The sequence below is a fragment of the Watersipora subatra genome, chromosome 2, assembly GCF_963576615.1.
Source record: "Watersipora subatra chromosome 2, tzWatSuba1.1, whole genome shotgun sequence".
Taxonomy (NCBI): domain Eukaryota; kingdom Metazoa; phylum Bryozoa; class Gymnolaemata; order Cheilostomatida; family Watersiporidae; genus Watersipora; species Watersipora subatra.
The window spans coordinates 37,857,138-37,874,706 of NC_088709.1; the positions used below are offsets into that span (position 1 = coordinate 37,857,138).

A 17,569-nucleotide genomic window follows, 5' to 3' on the forward strand; every position below is an offset into this window, starting at 1 on the left:
TGGATAACTCGTCCACGGATAGCTCGAACACATGGTTAATTCGAACATTTCCTTTGGTTCGTTCCCACGTAATGATAAATTGCTATAGATAACTCGAACTCAACACTGTTAAATTGAACTGTTTTTTTGCCCAACGGCTACCGAAACGGTTGTTATCGCTTTAGAAAATCACTTTATTCAAAGCCATAGAGGTAAACTTCATCTTTTCGTAATTCATAAGCGTCGTTATTACCACCATCGGCAAAATATTTTTGTCAACGACTTTTCTAAAAGTTTGGTGAAATTTGATTTATACTGCGATACGATGAATAGCACGGGCTAGCCGGGTCACGCGCGCAAGGATTTTCGCCACGCACATACAAAACAAAAATCGCATGTTGTTTTGTATGTGCGTGGCGAAAATCCTTGAGTTCGTGACCCGGCTAGCCCGTGATGCATAGTTTTCCGACGTTGATTCCGTGTTGAATCAACGTCGGAATGTTGAATGTTTAAAACGTCTTAAAAAATGTTGTAATTAAACGTATACGTTGTCTGAGCTACAAAAAACTATTCATCGTTTGACCTAAACACAGAATACGTGTGTACATTCAATAAGTATCTATTAAAAAAGCGTGAGTGATATAGAATGTACCGTAAAACCTCGTAAAACTTCTAATTGAACTGCTTCGGAGTGTTGCTCTTAACGAATCCCAGGTAAAGTAAGGTAATCTGCATAAACTTCAAGAAAAACGGCAGAATTGATCGTGGGTAAAACCCCAAAAGAAAAAAATGTCTTTTCTTTTGAGCATTTCAACAACGATCAAGTTTTGCCAATGTCAATCTGAAAAACGTCCTGGCAATAACATCACCTCAAACAACAAACCAATCTCAAGTAATAGAAAAATCTCTATACTTTTTCATGAAAACGTTTTAAATTTTACATTAGAAGCATTTAATTTGAAACAAGCCATTTGTGCTTTTGATTTATATTATAGTTTGTATATGTACATGTATCTACTAATAAATAAGTAAATATATGGACTTGTGACAGTGCTCTGATAACTTGAACGCTCTGATAATTCGAACACTTTTGCTCGGTCCCTTGAAGTTCGAGTTATCCATGTTTGACTGTATATGATATATATGTACATATATATACATATATATGATGTAAATATAATATACAGTCAAACATGGATAACTCGCCCACGGATAGCTCGAACACATGGTTAATTCGAACGGTTTCTTTGGTCCGTTCCCACGTAATGATAAATTGCTATAGATAACTCGAACTCAACACTGTTAACTCGAACTGTTTTTTTCCCAATGGCTACCGAAACGGTTGTTATCGCTTTAGAAAATCACTTTATTCCAAGCCATAGAGGTAAACCTCAACTTTTTGTAATTCATAAGCGTCGTTATTACCACCATCGCCAAAATATTTTTGTCAACGACTTTTCTAAAGGTTTGGTGAAATTTGATTTATACCAAACATCCGCTTAGCGATCGCCCTTCGGAAGCGAGGTAAAGTGAGGTAATCTTTGCATAAACTTCATGAAAAATCGGCAAAATTGATCGTGGGTAAAACGCTCAAAAGAAAAAGATGTCTTTTCTTTTGAGCATTTCAACAACGATCAAGTTTTGCCAATGTCAATCTAAAAAACGTTCTGGCAATAACATCACCTCAAAAAACAAACCGATCTCAAGTGATAGAAAAATCTCTATACTTTTTGATAAAAACGTTTTAAACTTTACATTAGAAGCATTTAATTTGAAACAAGCCATTTGTGCTTTTGATTTATATTATAGTTTGTATATGTACTGATGTCTTTTCTTTTGAGCATTTCAACAACGATCAAGTTTTGCCAATGTCAATCTAAAAAACGTCCTGCAATAACATCACCTCAAACAACAAACCAATCTCAAGTGATAGAAAAATCTCTATACTTTTTGATAAAAACGTTTTAAACTTTACATTAGAAGCATTTAATTTGAAACAAGCCATTTGTGCTTTTGATTTATATTATAGTTTGTATATGTACATGTATCTACTAATAAATAAGTAAATACATGGACTTGTGACAGTGCTCTGATAACTTGAACGCTCTGATAACTCGAACACTTTCGCTCGGTCCCGTGAAGTTCGAGTTATCCATGTTTGACTGTATATATATATATATATTTATATATATAAATATATATATATTTATATATATAAATATATATATATAATAAATAAATATATAAATAAATATATAATATATATATATATTATATATTGAGCAATATAACATGGCGTCGTAGGCAGTCTTGTTCAGGGAGAACTGTGATCAGTGACAATCTATTATATTGTGGTATAGTGGTGAATAACTAGTGATATCGGCGATTGATAGTGGTAATACAGTGGTTAGTGATTTTCCGTGGTGTATTTTCTGTGATAGGTGGGTGATATTATACAAGGTGAACGGTGATTACAGTGTTATAGAGGTTCCGAAGTGTGTTAAGAGGTAAGTATAAGCTATTTTAAATATGGCTAGAAATTTGAACTTTAATGGTTTTCCGAAACTAGTAATTAGTAGCGATGATGTTGGTGGGTCATGGAAAAATTGGTTAGCTGAGTTTGATTCAAGTGCTGAAATGATCTTACTGAGATTAGGTGAAGAAAAAGTTACAGTAGATGATGTTGAAGAAACTGTCGATGTATTTAAAGGTAGAATGAAATTGGTATCTTTGTTGAATGCAGTGGGTAAAGCAGGTAGAGCAGCTTTGACATCTTGAACATTTGATCAAAAAAGTGCAATTTCTACATATGAAGGAGCCATGAAACTTTTGAAAACTGTTTATGAATCTGAAGAGACTGTTTATGTTAAAACAATGAAATTTGTAACTGCTAGTCAGGCTATAGGAGAAAACGAAAATGATAATTTATTACGAATTGAAGATTTAAGTAGAAAAATGACTTTTGGAACTGAACATGATGCTTTGAGACAAGAATTTGCTTTAGCTATTGCAGTAAATGGGTTGAGAGAATCTTCTCTTCGATCCCAAATGATGCAACAAAATGACTTGAATTGGACTAAGTTTTCAGGTATTTTGAGAGCTAAAAAATAGCTAGAGATTCAGAAAAAGCTATAGAAACCGTCAGGGCAGTCAATTTTAATGTGAAATTAGAAGTAGATGCAGTAGAAAACAAATCAGAGGGTAAGGATTATCAATATAAATTTGACTCTGATTCGGAGAATGAGAAAGAAGTGAATAGAGTATTTTCTAGAGATAAATATAAATCTAGAGGGTGTGGAAAGGATATGAAGTCAAGTAAATACGGCAAAGATTATAGTAAGGATAGAAAAAGCTCTAGGGACTATGGTAGTTCATCTAGGGATTCTGATAGAGAAAGACCAGTTGAATGGCATAGGAGAAGCAGATATAGGTATTTCCCGGGGAAATATGATGATAGATCTAGCAAAAACTTTAGACGGTATCCATCTCCAGAGGCAGATAAATGCTATGGTTGTGGAGTGAGAGGACATGAAATCAGATTTTGTCCAGAGGTAAGATGCTTTTTTGTGCTACCAAAGGGCACACAATTAAGGACTGCCAGTTACGTAGGAGTCAAAGGTAAGATAGGTATGAAAGTAGTGGAAGTAGTGAAGGAAGAAGTCCTACTCCCAGAGTGAGGTTTTCTGAGTCTAGTAACAGCAGCTGACTAGGTGAGAAATTTGTCAGAAATTTATTTGTAAATGGTAAAGATATGGAGTTCACTTTTGACACAAGAGCCGATGTATCCACTTTGACTGAAACAGCTAGTAGAAAGCTTGGTTTGAATTTAAAAGAGCAAATTTTGAATGGAGATGATGGAAATATTTTAGGAGTAGCTGATGTAGCTATTAAAAGTACTTACAGAGTTATTGATACTTTTGTTTACATACTTCAAGGTTCTAGAAGAAATCGTTTAGGTATGCCCGAGATTAAGCTGTTGAATTTGTTAGCAGTTATTAATGCTTTGTGTGCAAACGAATTTGACCCCTTGAAGGAATTTCCTAAGACTTTTGAGGGACTAGGAACAATGCCTGGTATTTTCAGTATTGACTTGAATAGGAATGCTGAGCCTGTTAGATTGCACACACCTAGGCCTATTGCAGCAGGCTTGCGTAAAAAAAGCTAAAAAAGAAGTTGATAAAATGTTGGAAAGTAAGGTCATAGAACCTATAGAAAAGGCAACTGATTGGTGTTCTGGCTTTACCAATGCTCCAAAACAAGGTGGTAAGATTAAAATGTGTTTAGATTTAAATAATTTGAATAAATGTGTTAGAAGGGGAGTATATCATTTACCTAGGATTTTAGACATGTTGAGTAAATTGTCAAAAGGAGTATGTTTTCAAAACTTGATGCTAATTCTGAATTTTGGCAAGTTAGACTTGATGAGAAATCCCAGGAGTTAACAACTTTTGTAGATTTTGCTTTAAAAGAATGCCTTTTGGGATATCTTCAGCCCCTGAATTTTTTCAGTGGGGAAATGGAAAATATATTGAAAGGTTTAGACGGAACTGTTTGTTTGATGTACGATATTTTAGTTTACGGGAAAACTGTAACCGAACATTAGTAACGTTTGCATAAAGTTTTAAAAATAATAAAGAAGTCTGGAATGACTTTTAGAAAAGAAAAATGTGAATTCGGATGTACTGAAGTGACATTTTTAGGACATTTAGTTAGCAGTTCTGGTATCAAACCAGACCCAGGTAAATTAAAAGTTATAGTTAAAATGAAGCCTCCGAGAAGCAACAAGGAAGCCAGGAGATTTACTGGAATGGTGAATTATTTGACGAAGTTTAATAACAAGTTGGCTGGTTTATGTACTCCGATTTATGGAGTAGCTGGTAGTAAATCGAAATGGTTTTGGGGTCCTGACCAACAAAAAGCTTGTGAAACGATTTCGAATAGTCCAGTATTATGTACTTTCAAGATACATGCTAAACATAGTCTCTGCTGATGCTAGTAAAATGCACTAGGTGCAGTTTTGTTACAGTATAACAAAGAAAGTGTGTGGCAACCTGTAGAATATGCTTCTAGGAAAATGACTGAAACTGAAGGTAGATATGCCATGCCCGAAAAAGAAGCTTTAGCTACGACATGGGCATGTGAGAAATTTGACTATTATTTAGTAGGTAGAAAATTTGAAATAGAAACTGACCATAAGCTTTTAATTGCGATTTTAGGGGAAAAGATTTGTCTAAGTTACCTGTAAGGGTGCAACATTTCACGTTAAGACTAATGAGATATGATTATGATATTTTCCATACTCCTGAAAAAGATATGTTCATTACTGATTTGCTTAGCTGTCCAAACAGTGATGCTGTTTGTGATGAGGTAAGTCAAGCTGTTTGTAATAAGGTAGAAGCTTATGTTAACTCGATAGTTTCCTCTTCTGCATATGGAGATGTTAAAGAAGAGAAACTTAGAGAACAGGTTAGTAAAGATTCAGACGCTCTTAAGTGTATAGAGTATTTGTATTCTGGTTGGCCATCTGAATTGGATGGTTTTAGTAAAGAACTGATAGGTTTATATGGATTTAGAGAGAGATTAAGTTTTTATAATAACATATTGTTATATGACTCTAGGCTGTACACTCGTGAGTCATTGAGATCGCAGTATTTGGAAATTTGTCATGAAGGTCATCAGGGCATAAAAAATGTCGTAGACGAGCTCAGCGTTATTTTTGGTGGCCTGGTTATAGTAAGGAGAATGCAGATTTTATAAATAGATGTAATGTTTGCATTATGCATAGTCAAGTCAAACACCAACCCATGTATGAAGCAGAAATGCCTTCTAAACCATGGGAGGTGAGAGGTTCGGACATACTTGTGTTTGATAACGAATATTATCTAATAGCTATAGACTATTATTCGAAGTGTATAGAATGTTTGCATATAGAATCTCTAGAAAGAGATAATTCGAGTACTCAAGTATCTGTTTTCTCAATTTGGTATACCTAATGTTATCAGGTCTGATAATTGAGTTTGTTATGCTAGTAAAGAATTTAGAAACTTGGAGAGAAAATGGGTTTCATTTTAACTATTAGTAGCCCACGGTATCCTTGGTCTAATGGTTTAGTAGAAAGTGCCGTAAAAATTATTAAAGAATTATGGGAGAAATGTCAAGATAAAGATGTGGCTTTGTCTGCATATAGGACTACACCTTTGGCTTCGGGATATATGCTAAGTGACCTGATTTTTAGTCGAGCTATCAGATCAAATTTGGGTTTCCCATATGAAAGTGATGTAGACTATGAATGCTTTGAAGAAAATCAGGTTAGACGTAAAAAGAAAATTAAGAAACGTTGGGATAAAAAGTATGGAGTTTCAAAGTTAGACGAGTTAAGCCTGGTCAAATGGTTTATGTAAAGCTCCTACTGATGTAGGTTCAAAAGGTATAGTTTTGAGAAAGGATAAATTCCCTGCAAGTTAATGGGTAATGTAGACATGAGTGAAAGACACAGAAATAGAAAACACTTGTTTCTGTTGAACTCTGATGAGTAGAACACATCGTCCGACTCTTCTGATGATAATTGTCTTCTTTTGGGTATCTACTCCTCAAAAGAGGGCAACTCTGAAATAGTAGAAAATGCTAATGATTTATCTGAAAGTCAGGAGAACATGATTCCTGATTTAGAGATTCATGAACAATGGGAGGAAACACCTGGTGTAACTGAGCACGTGGAGGAAACTCCTGCAAGTAGAGGTGTGAAGGTGACGAAGGACGCTGAGGGTAATGTGGTGTTTAGTAAGCCGAAGGTGAGCGAGTCGGGTAAGAACAAGAGTGAAGGTAAGAGAGAAGTGTATGGTTAGCAAGGTAACATTAAGTGTATTGTATGCAAAAGCTTTAGAGACCACTATGCTACTCAGTGTCCTGGATTTATTTGTTATAATTGTAAAGGTCAAAGACATTATGCTGTAGATTGCAAGAAGACATTGTGTAGATTTTGTAGGGAGTTAGACCATGGACTTGAAAGTTGTACTCTTGGTGGGTCTTTCTATAGAGATATTGCAGCGGGTATTAAGCGTAGGGTGGAGGAGAGTAACAATAGGGGACCGGAATCTAAGTTGAAAAAGCCTAGATTGAGTTTAACCTTTGTTGCTAAGATAGATAGTTTTGTAGAAGAGATGGAGTCAGAGTCTGTTTCGACTGAGGCTGCCATCGAGCAAATGAGAGCTATGCTCTTGCATAGGAGGTGGCAAGTAGAGGAGCAGTACAAGCGCGCATTGTCTGCTATAGAGAAGGATGAGAGAAAGTTGGAGGAGGAGATTGAGAGGGAGTATAGAGGCTCTGTTGCACTTGGCTGCTGTAAAGCAAAAGAGGGCTCAGAGGAGGGGCGTAAAAAGGAGAGAAAGGTTGAGGAATCCAAAGAGGAGATCGAACCTGAAACATCCGTTGTGAGAGTAGTCCCTAGCAGAGATGCTAGTAGTAAGGAGAGTAAGGTCAAGGAATCTAAAGAAGAGATCCAACCTGAAAGCTCTGGAAAAAGTGGCAATGACAACCAGCTTGCTGGTTCTGAGCCAAGAGGCGGCAATGAAGACCAGCTTGCTGGTCCTGAGCCAAAGGTTCAGAGTGGCAACGACGACCAGCTTGCTGGTTCCGAGCCAAAAGTTACAGATGACCCGGTGGCTATGGATGAGGAACCTGGGAAGGCTGATTGGTATGGGGATATTGTCAGTATAGAGAAAGGTGATTTGCTAAATGAAGATGAGGTAGATTATGATGGACTGGGTTGTGTTTAAAACTGTTAAATTTGCGATAACTGAAGGAAAGACGAGTAAGTAAACAGGATAATGGGTGAGTAGAGAGATATTTATCCGATCTTTGAAACTCGGTAACTATGATTTGAAGCTTTTGTGATTATCTAACCCGCTTGGCTTGATAACCTTGCTTGATTGTATTTAACGCTCCGCTTGATGAGATATTATTTGTTCTGTTAATAGTGGTTGGGCTTGGGTGAACCTTGAGTGTATTGAAATTAGAATTTGTAATTGGATTTAGTGTTGAGTTTTGAAAAAAGGGCAGGTTATATATTCATACTGTAACACATTCAGGATTAAAGAACCAAAGGCTAAATAGACTACTAGAAGTTATAATTACTGGAAATAACGGCTACGGCTTAGACGTCTAGGAGACACATGACCCCCCCATCGATATATAAGAACTGGAGATAAAGCTGAAGGCCTCTTGTTATTTTGAGTTCACAGTGATTCATTGCTCCCTTGAGCAATATAACAGACACTGAAGGTTAGTGTGCTTGTCTGGCATATGATACATTATGCATCATAATAGTAATAGAAAATAGCATAGCCAGGTGTGTGTGCATTTGTGTGACCCATTAGGCAAAATGACATCTATTTCCTATAGGCTACTGTATTTTGCAATGAACCTAACCTGCGTGTATCCATAATATGCTTAAACAAGCATTGAAAATGATTCCGCCAATGCCCCAGACACTAGTTTTTACGTGTTGAGACATCCGTAGCTCATCACTGTTGATATTTAGAAGGTTTGCTATCCTCAAAACATTAATTGTCAGCAAAATGATTTTGTTATCAGGAGGGATGGTGCTATTATGTATATTATTTTATTTGCAGATGAAGCCGATTGATGTTGAAGCATCAACCGTGTGAAAGTGTATGCTTCCATCGGAGTTATCTCAGGAGATGTAAATCAACTACAGTTATTTAATAAAAAAAATCAAATGCTTCAACCAAGTTAATTTGTTACAACAGATGCTATTACGTGTTCTTTGAACAGTTATCGCACCTGAACCCTCTCACTGAAATGGTTTTGTTTTTTTAACTGCAAGCTTAATAGCAAAAAGGTATCACAACTCCGAAAACGTAACACAACTCCGAATAAACTTTCAAGTGCTGGCGACAGCAGCTCTTATATATGAGCAATCTTTATTGTGGTAATCAATAGTCATATTTTACAATATGTTTTCCACAAGGTACCACGGCAAGTAAACTAACTAAAAAGCGGTGTACAACAAAAAATAAAAAGGACCGCAAAGAAGCTATAGTCTAACTACACAACTCGTGAATAGTCTAACTAATATAATAATATTAGAACTGAATGCATAAAATATGTAGAACGCAAGCTTGAGGATTGATATGAGTATTGTTTAAACAAAAAGTGGACAACAGCTCTTAATCTCATTACCACGAGGGCTAAAACTACTGGTTCAGTTCAAAAAATTGCATAAGTTGAGAAAGGGAATAAAAATTATTTTTATGACAGATAGGGTTATCCTGCTCTCTGACTATTAGTAGGAGGCAGCTTATAGACCTCTACCGAAAGCGTCAGAAAAGTCGTTACCCCAGGCAACCGATAAATGACATTTTGGTCGGTTCCCCAGCTAAACGTAAACATAGTCTGTAATGCTCAGGGCAATATGGCCCCGAGATTGACTTCAACAGCCTGTAAACAATAAAACCACACCTCATGAATTCCCCTTTCCACTGTGTGGAACTCAATGAAACAGGTTTAGACTCTATCCACTGCAACAAGCTAAAAAACATACCATTTTTTAGGAAAACACTCTAAAGTGTCTGGCCACAAAAAAACACCCCTAAAACGTGCTTTTTTCGTCGAGCCCTTAGGGATGAATAGAAGAGAGTGAACCCCTGGGCATTATACCTGACCTGGATCTGGATAAATTAGGTCCCAAGACCTCTTGAGCCGAGTAAAATGTGGGACCCTCTGACCACTGAATCGTAAAAATTGAGAGTCATTAAAATGAAAAGTTAATTTTTTTACTGTAAGATTTATATCTAAAATTGATTGTTAAAAATCCACCCTAAAAGTATGCACGTTATAGCACCATATTAGAACGACAGTTTCATGTGCCTATCAAAATATTGTTAAACCCATCTATTCAATAAAAAATTTACATGAAAAAGCTATAGTAATATTAGTTTTTTTTCTAAAAATCATCAAGAATTTCTCCTGTGCGAATTTCCCTTGCCGTTCGTACTAAAAAACTCTGTAAAAACAAGCTTGACTCACAAGCAATAGCATTGTAACCCTGAGTGCGAGTACTCATACTGTGAGTTGAGCTCTGCATAAAATTTAAAGTGTCCTCAAAAGAAGGAAGCAAATAGTTATCTGTTGTAACACGACAAAATAAAGAAATTCTTTGCAATTGCCTTCTTTTTTGAAGTGAGGTCAGCCCCGCTTCAATTTTGCTGTCAGTCACTGAAATATCTCGACCCTTGATGTTTTTTACAAAGCGAATAGCTTTACTTTGGATATTCTCTAATTGAGTAGAATGAGATTTAGTTACTGGGTCCCATACCTCCGCAGCATATTCAAGCAAGGGCCGACAAATAGTCTTATATGCAAGCAGTTTAATTTTCTGAGGAGCACTGTAAAGTGAGTGCTTGAGTAGACCCAGAATGCGTAGTGCCTTTGTATACACTGCAGTAATGTGGTGATGCCATTTCATGTCCTGTGAAATAATGACTCCCAAGTATTTAATTACTTGGGAGTCATTATTTCACAGGACATGAAATGGCATCACCACATTTGTGGTGCATGCGTTTAAGACACTCTTGTCAAGTTTGTATATGTACGCGTTCAGTGTTTTGTCTCCAAAGGATATAAAGTTACTCTTTCCTGCATTAAATCTCATCTTATTTATTTTTGCCCATGATGTTAAACTATTTAAATCATCCTGCAGTTCAGCCTGTTCGCCAGGGCCAGTAATGGGATGGTATATTAGAGTGTCGTCAGCAAACAATCGAATAGTGCTGTTGGACACACAGTCCACAATGTCGTTGATAAAGAGTATAAACAATGCTGGTCCCAACACACTACCCTGCGGGACACCAGATGTGACAACAGTCAAATCAGAGTTTTCGCCATTCAGAATTACTCTCTGATATCGCTCACTAAGAAATGATGAAACTGTTGAGCTGGTGGCCATAATAGGCCGATGTAAGCAGATTAATTCTGATGATTTATTTTTAGCAACAAGTACAAAGCATTGCCGAACAGAAACAGGAAACAGAAAATGTGATTCACACAATCGTAATACATGAATAGATTGGAGTTGCCTACTCCGTACCGAGAGCATAATTCCTAATTAATAGTGAATATACTATTTATCACATGTCTAGCATACAGTGCCAGATTGTCAGTTCAACATGCCCCCTCAAGCTGGAGCTCGTGTGTTTGGTTGTAATGAGCAATTCGACCAAGTGGTTTAGTTAGGAGGTCAGCTAGGTTGCTCTTAATATCGACGTGTACATACGATATAGCAGTTTGTTGTCGAACGAAATGGAAACGGATGTCGATATGCTTAGTGCGGCTATGTTTGCTGGCCGTGTCCTTAGTTAGTGCAATAGCACTTTGGTTGTCAACATGTATAATAGTAGGATTAGATTGTGGCATACCAAGAGAAGAACACAGTTGTCGTAAATACAATGCCTCTTTGGTGCCTTCTGCAATCGCCATATATTCAGCTTCGCTGGATGATAATGCAACAGTAGGTTGCTTACGCGATTTCCAGCTAATGGGTGTGCCTCCGAGATTAAAGAGGTACCCTGTGGTTGAGCGTCTGTCATCGCAGTCACCACCCCAGTCAGAATCAGTAAAGCCTAGCAATGTGCCATTAGTTGGTGTGAATGTGAGAGAGTATGATTTTGTAGCTTTTATGTAGCGCAGAACTCTTTTCACAGCAGCAACATGTGACTTAGTTGGTTTCTCTAAAAATTGAGAAAGCTTGGAAACGATCCAACTGATATCAGGTCGGGTTCCTGTCATTAGGTATATAAGGCTTCCTATAGCTTGGCGGTATGGAAAGTTAGTGTCGATATTGTCGGTGTCAGTAGCCTTTCTGAGTGTTAATGTATTCTCGGCTGGCGTTTTAGCGGGCTTACAGTCTGTCATGTTGAAACGCTTGAGTATCGCTTCTGCATAACGTTCTTGACACATTTGGTAATTGCCGCTAGCTAGTCGTTGGAAATCAATGCCTAAGAACCATTGTAACTTACCACGGTCGTCCATTCTAAACTTGTCATGTAGGGATTGCTTTGTGGTAGTTATCAGCTCTTGGCGGTTGCTTCCAACTATGATGTCGTCTACCCAGAATAAAATGATTATCTGACCATCTCCATCTTGTTTAGTGTATAAACATGGATCAATATCATTGGCAGCGTAGCCTATAGATTTCAGATAGTCGGTTAGCGTGGTGTGCCAGTTCCTGCCACTCTGTTTTAGTCCATATAGTGACTTGTTTAGATGACATGTGAGATGTGTGTTTCTGGCATCCACTTGCTCATATCCAGGAGGCTGCTGTACATAGATATCTTTGTCTATAAGAGCATTTAAGTATGCACCCTTTACATCAAGTTGATGTAGGTGTAAGTTCTCATTTACAGCTTTCTGTAGTAGAATTCGAATAGATGTGAACCTAGTAGTAGGCGAATAAGTCTCGTCATAGTCTATACCCTTTATCTGTGAATAGCCTCGGGCCACATACCTTGCTTTGTACTGTATCTTGCCTGGTTGACTACCTTGTTTAATGGTGTACACCCAGCGGCCTTTGGTCTCCTCACGATTGACAGGAAGAGGTTTTATGGTCCATGTATCATTAGCTTGCAGTGTAGATATTTCAGCGTCCATTGCAGCTTTCCACTGAGTAGAGTTATCAGATTTGATTGCCTCTTCATAAGTCGTTGGTATGAGAGGAACCAGGTTTGTAGTGTATGCATAATCAGTTACTGACAGATAATAATCAGATAGATAAGGTGGAGTTTTCCTCTCTCTACGTGGTCTGGTAGCTACATGACTGGAAGTTGTCTGCTCAGTACTATGGTCAGCTTGCTGTAGTGTTACTGGCTGGTTCACTGGCTCAGATTCCTGGTCCGAAGGCATGGTACCAGAATCATTGTCCCTTGTTATGGCTTGACTTGTACCACGGAGAGGCATGCTACACGGATCTACCTCAGGCATTTCATGGTTTCGGGAACTGTTATCATGTATAGTGACATTACGCGTCGTGATGACTTTGTTGTCACTGAGTACATAATATCCATGGTTTTGCAGATTGACACCTAAGTATATTCCTACATTCCCACGTTTATCTAGCTTTTGTTTGTATCCGTCAATGTAGTGGGTACAAGGGGAACCAAAATTATGAAGTTTTGACATGTCGGGTTTTGCGTTAGTAAATAACTCGTAGGCTGTAGACTTAGTGCGTCTTTGATAGCTCCTGTTTCTCAGATATTGAGCATGTCGCACAGCGTAGGACCAGTAGCTTTTAGGAAGCTCTGTATCAGCTAACAAGCATCTTGACATTTCTAGTAGCGAACGCCAAGACCTCTCGAATTTTCCATTCTGATATGGAGTATGGGGTGCCGTAGTTGTGTGTTTAATACTATTTGATAACAGTATCTTCTTGAATGAGTCTGACATGTACTCACCTCCATTGTCACTGTGTAGTTCCTTTACCTTTCCAATAGGTGCAATGTCTGCGAGAAACTGTTGTAGCGCAATGTGTGCTTCACTTTTAGCTCGTAGTAGATAGATAAATATCATGCTTGAATATTCGTCAATAAAGTTCATGATATAATGATGTCCTTCTCTAGAAGATGGTGATATGGGACCACATAGGTCTGAGTGTACACGCTCTAGAGGTTTTGTAGCATAGATAGGAGGATTGTCATGTGACTTTGGTAGACGTGTCATTTTGTTGGTGGTGCATGTAGTACATGTTGGAGTTGATGTAGTTTGGCTTACTTTCATACCAAGTGTTACTTTTTGTAGGTTGAGAACATCTTCGTGGTTTAAGTGTCCTAGGGCTACATGCCATTCATCTAGTGACTTCGTAACATTGGCTGATTCGTCAGCGGTGTTGATAGTTGATGGCGTATCGGATACAGTGTGTAAGTAGTACAGTTTACCGTGTTGGGCTATGTTGAAATCTGTACCGTTAGCTGTGAGTTTGGTGTTATCTTTCGCAAATGTTATTTCCGCACCAGTTTGCACAGCAGATTGCACCGAAAACAAACTAACTGGAAACTCAGGAGCTAGTAGTGCATCATTTAGTGTCACATTTTGTTGCCTGCCTTTAGAATCGATTATGGTAAATTTAGCTTTACCTTTGGCTGTCACCAATTCATTTGTCTTGTGTCCATCTGCCATTTGTATGAAATGTCGCTTCGGGTCGAAACTTCTATCGTAAGATACAAAATGGCTGGAGTTGTTGACCATGTGGCATGTGGCCCCACAGTCTACTAATAGTTTATTGTCATTGTGATATATCGTGTTGGCGTATTCAGTGTCATCTGCGCTGACGGTGAATGAGAATTCGGTTGATTCTGTAGCAGTATTTGCAGTTGAGTTAGAACCTGTTTTATGGGCTCGTTCTTTGGTACGACATACCTTTTCAATATGTCCCTGCCTTAGGCAGAAGGTACATTTCAGTTTAGACTTAGAACGGCATTCAGATGAAGTGTGATTGGACTTACCACATGCCATACATCTTGGTTGTGTAGTAGTGGCATTGGCAGTAGCACGCGGTTGTTGTTTTCTTATTGTAGATCGAGTCGCTAGTGCAGATGCTGTTTGTGATGCAAGACGCATTGCTTCGGTATTAGCATAGTTGTGGACGGCAGCTTTGAAGTCTGATAAAGACTTTGCTTTGTCTAGCTGTGTGTGTATGACCACAAATGGTTTATATGCTTCTGGTAAACCTTTTAGTATCATAGCAATGATGAGATTGTCGGAAATGGTTTCCTTTGCACTTCTCAAGCCTGTAGCTGCACGCTCAGCTCTGATAATAAAGTCAGTAATATCCTCGTTATCGTGCATACGTAAGGTTGTAAGTTCTTCATATAGTGTTAATACTCGCGGCTTTTCTATAGACGCGTAATGTTGTCTTAGTACTTTGAGAGCATCTCTGCCATTGTCTTTGGCATCATTCATAATTAATTGTAATGATCTCTCATCCAGAACTTGAACCAGTTCTGCATATGCTGTTCTGTTCTTGGTAGGAAAATCACTATCATCATCATCGTCTCCTTTAGGTAATATGGCTTTGTATACTGCCCTATCCTGTGTGTAGAGATAATTGATGAATCTCGTTTCCCATATTGTGTATGATTGCTGATTTCCATCAAAATATAGTCTGCTTCTAGCACTGGGCACATAACCTGTTGAGCTGGTGGCCATAATAGGCCGATGTAAGCAGATTAATTCTGATGATTTATTTTTAGCAACAAGTACAAAGCATTGCCGAACAGAAACAGGAAACAGAAAATGTGATTCACACAATCGTAATACATGAATAGATTGGAGTTGCCTACTCCGTACCGAGAGCATAATTCCTAATTAATAGTGAATATACTATTTATCACATGTCTAGCATACAGTGCCAGATTGTCAGTTCAACAGAAACCCACCGAATAATAATAGGATTGATCTTAAGTTTAATCATTTTACCTAAAAGTAACTGGTGGTCTACTACGTCGAAAGCCTTCGAGAAGTCTAGAACTATGGCATGAACAGAGACACCTTTCTCAATACTTTTCAGAATGTCGTGAGTCACCGTAGCCAGCTGAGTAACGCATGACAACCCTTTACGGAAACCATGCTGGTTTTCGTGTAAAATCTCATCAACCTGAAGAGGATATTTCTATAAACTATAGTATAGTGATCGCGTGATTCGCTACAAAGTACTGTATTGTAGTACATCCAGAGCTGTACAGCTTCACCGAGTCCTGCGACCAACGGAAGCGTATATATGGGTGCTCGTTCGTTTCCAAACAAACAGGCCAATCCTACTATTTTTATATAAGTTTTAATGGAGAGGCCGCAACATTAACCAACAAAAATTACTCCCATTGGCAGTCGCTATGAAAGTAATTGTTTTATTGTACACCATTGGTAAGAGGACAAAATCTCATACAATAGGCTACCAATAATTCTTTGTAAAATATAAAGTAAGTGTAAAAAAGTAAGTAAATGCAAAACGTGAAGTATTGAATGCGAGGTATGAATATTCCATAAGACATCAGTACGTATGTCGATGGGGCATGTTTGAAAACAATCGTTTTTGTTTCCGGTTTTGGTCACGGAACTTTGTAAAGCTACACGGCTCTGCATGTAGTAGAGATTTGAGGATGTAATGTAGCGCGACTTTTCGCACGTGGTGTTGCCGTCGTTCCGAAAGTTAACATAGCACGCTGAATAATAATTAGGAAAGCCATGTCCCAAAAGTCTCTGTTTGCATATTTTACTTCACCAAAAACTCCTGCTGGTGAGTTCATTCTTACGCTGGACCGATGTCTTATTTAAAATTGGTCTTCATCTTACTATTTATTATCACTATGTAAACTATTGAACATTAAGAATTGTTAATGTTAGTTTGTACCGAACACGTACTTTTGAATTTCCACTTGAGACTGTTAAATCACAAATGTAAGCAAGCTTTATGTTTTCAGTCATTAAAAGACGGTGAAGGTCAATTGCTCAATTATATGCTCATCTTTAACTCCGTCTTAATTTGTGAAAAAACGTATTGTAAAATATGACTCTTTATTACCACAATAAAGATTGCTCATAATAAATACCATTTAATCCGAAAATCGTTGATGGCCAACTTAGAAAACAACATTATATGTAGACATTGTTAATATATATACTTAGGCGTATTTTCTGTCCGATATCGACCAGTTACTGCGGTGGTTGGTCGCAATAATAGTAGCATAAATTGTTCGTATAGTCAGGATTCATATGTGCAGCATTGTCCTGAACATTCGAGTTTGACTCTATTGATTACTAAAGAATCATGTCATACATCAGTTGCATTAGGCCAACCAGATGAAAAGGCCAACCAAATATTTAAAACGTACAAAGTGTTTGAGTTGGTTTTCAGCGTTGACACCAGAGGTATCATTCATCGTATGGTTTTTTGCTAACTGATGATCTGCATCATACCGGCCAACTCTCACGCATTGGGCGTGAGACTCACGCAATCACCCTAAAGAAAAAATAGAAATGCGTGAGATTTTTGCTCCAATTTCCACAATTTTATATATACTATCATTGATACATCAAATGCCCCAAAACCAAATCTCACGCATTGCCCCACTCTTGGGTTGGCAGGTCTGATCTGCATATACTTTTGGGCCATTTGCAATGATTTGGCAGCTTTTGGATATCTTGAGCCAAAATTTGAGAGGGTGTTCTCGTCAATTGCTTTGTTCCAATTTTTGTATTTTCATCAAATGGTGCAATTTCATCAGTTCAACATAACCCTACAATCTGATCAATAGCTTTTTTAGTTCAGAGGTTTTGGATACTTGTTGTCATGTCATTCATTATTGCCTTCATTCTATGATGCATTGGCACTCTCTTATAATGCATCCAATATGTACAATTCACTTGCAAGTTCACACCAGAAATGTACAGATTTCTTTGTCTCCCATTCTCAACTCGTTTAGATTTGGATCTAGATGTTAAATTTATTTAAACTCATTTTACCACTTTTGTATCAATCACTTGTCAACCTAACGCATTCTGTTATACGTTACACTGAGTCAAT

The 17,569-nt window shown here is 37.7% G+C and overlaps 1 protein-coding gene and 1 long non-coding RNA gene across 2 annotated transcripts in view; one reads left to right on the forward strand and one right to left on the reverse strand.

Moving 5' to 3' along the window:
* Window positions 1–9,361: 9,361 nt before the first annotated feature.
* On the reverse strand, window positions 9,362–15,913 carry LOC137388789 (uncharacterized). The gene is made up of 3 exons (XR_010978026.1): window positions 15,644–15,913; window positions 9,542–9,662; window positions 9,362–9,438 (listed from the first exon to the last, which is right to left on the reverse strand). It is a non-coding gene; the product is annotated as an uncharacterized lncRNA (long non-coding RNA).
* A 280-nt stretch (window positions 15,914–16,193) lies between these two features.
* LOC137388752 (DNA mismatch repair protein Msh6-like) overlaps window positions 16,194–17,569 on the forward strand; it is a 69,192-nt gene continuing 67,816 nt past the window's right edge. Inside the window, exon 1 of the mRNA XM_068075205.1 lies at window positions 16,194–16,282. Coding sequence (XP_067931306.1) covers window positions 16,231–16,282 — 52 coding nt within the window. The 5' untranslated portion in view covers window positions 16,194–16,230. The remainder of the gene's footprint in view (window positions 16,283–17,569) is intronic.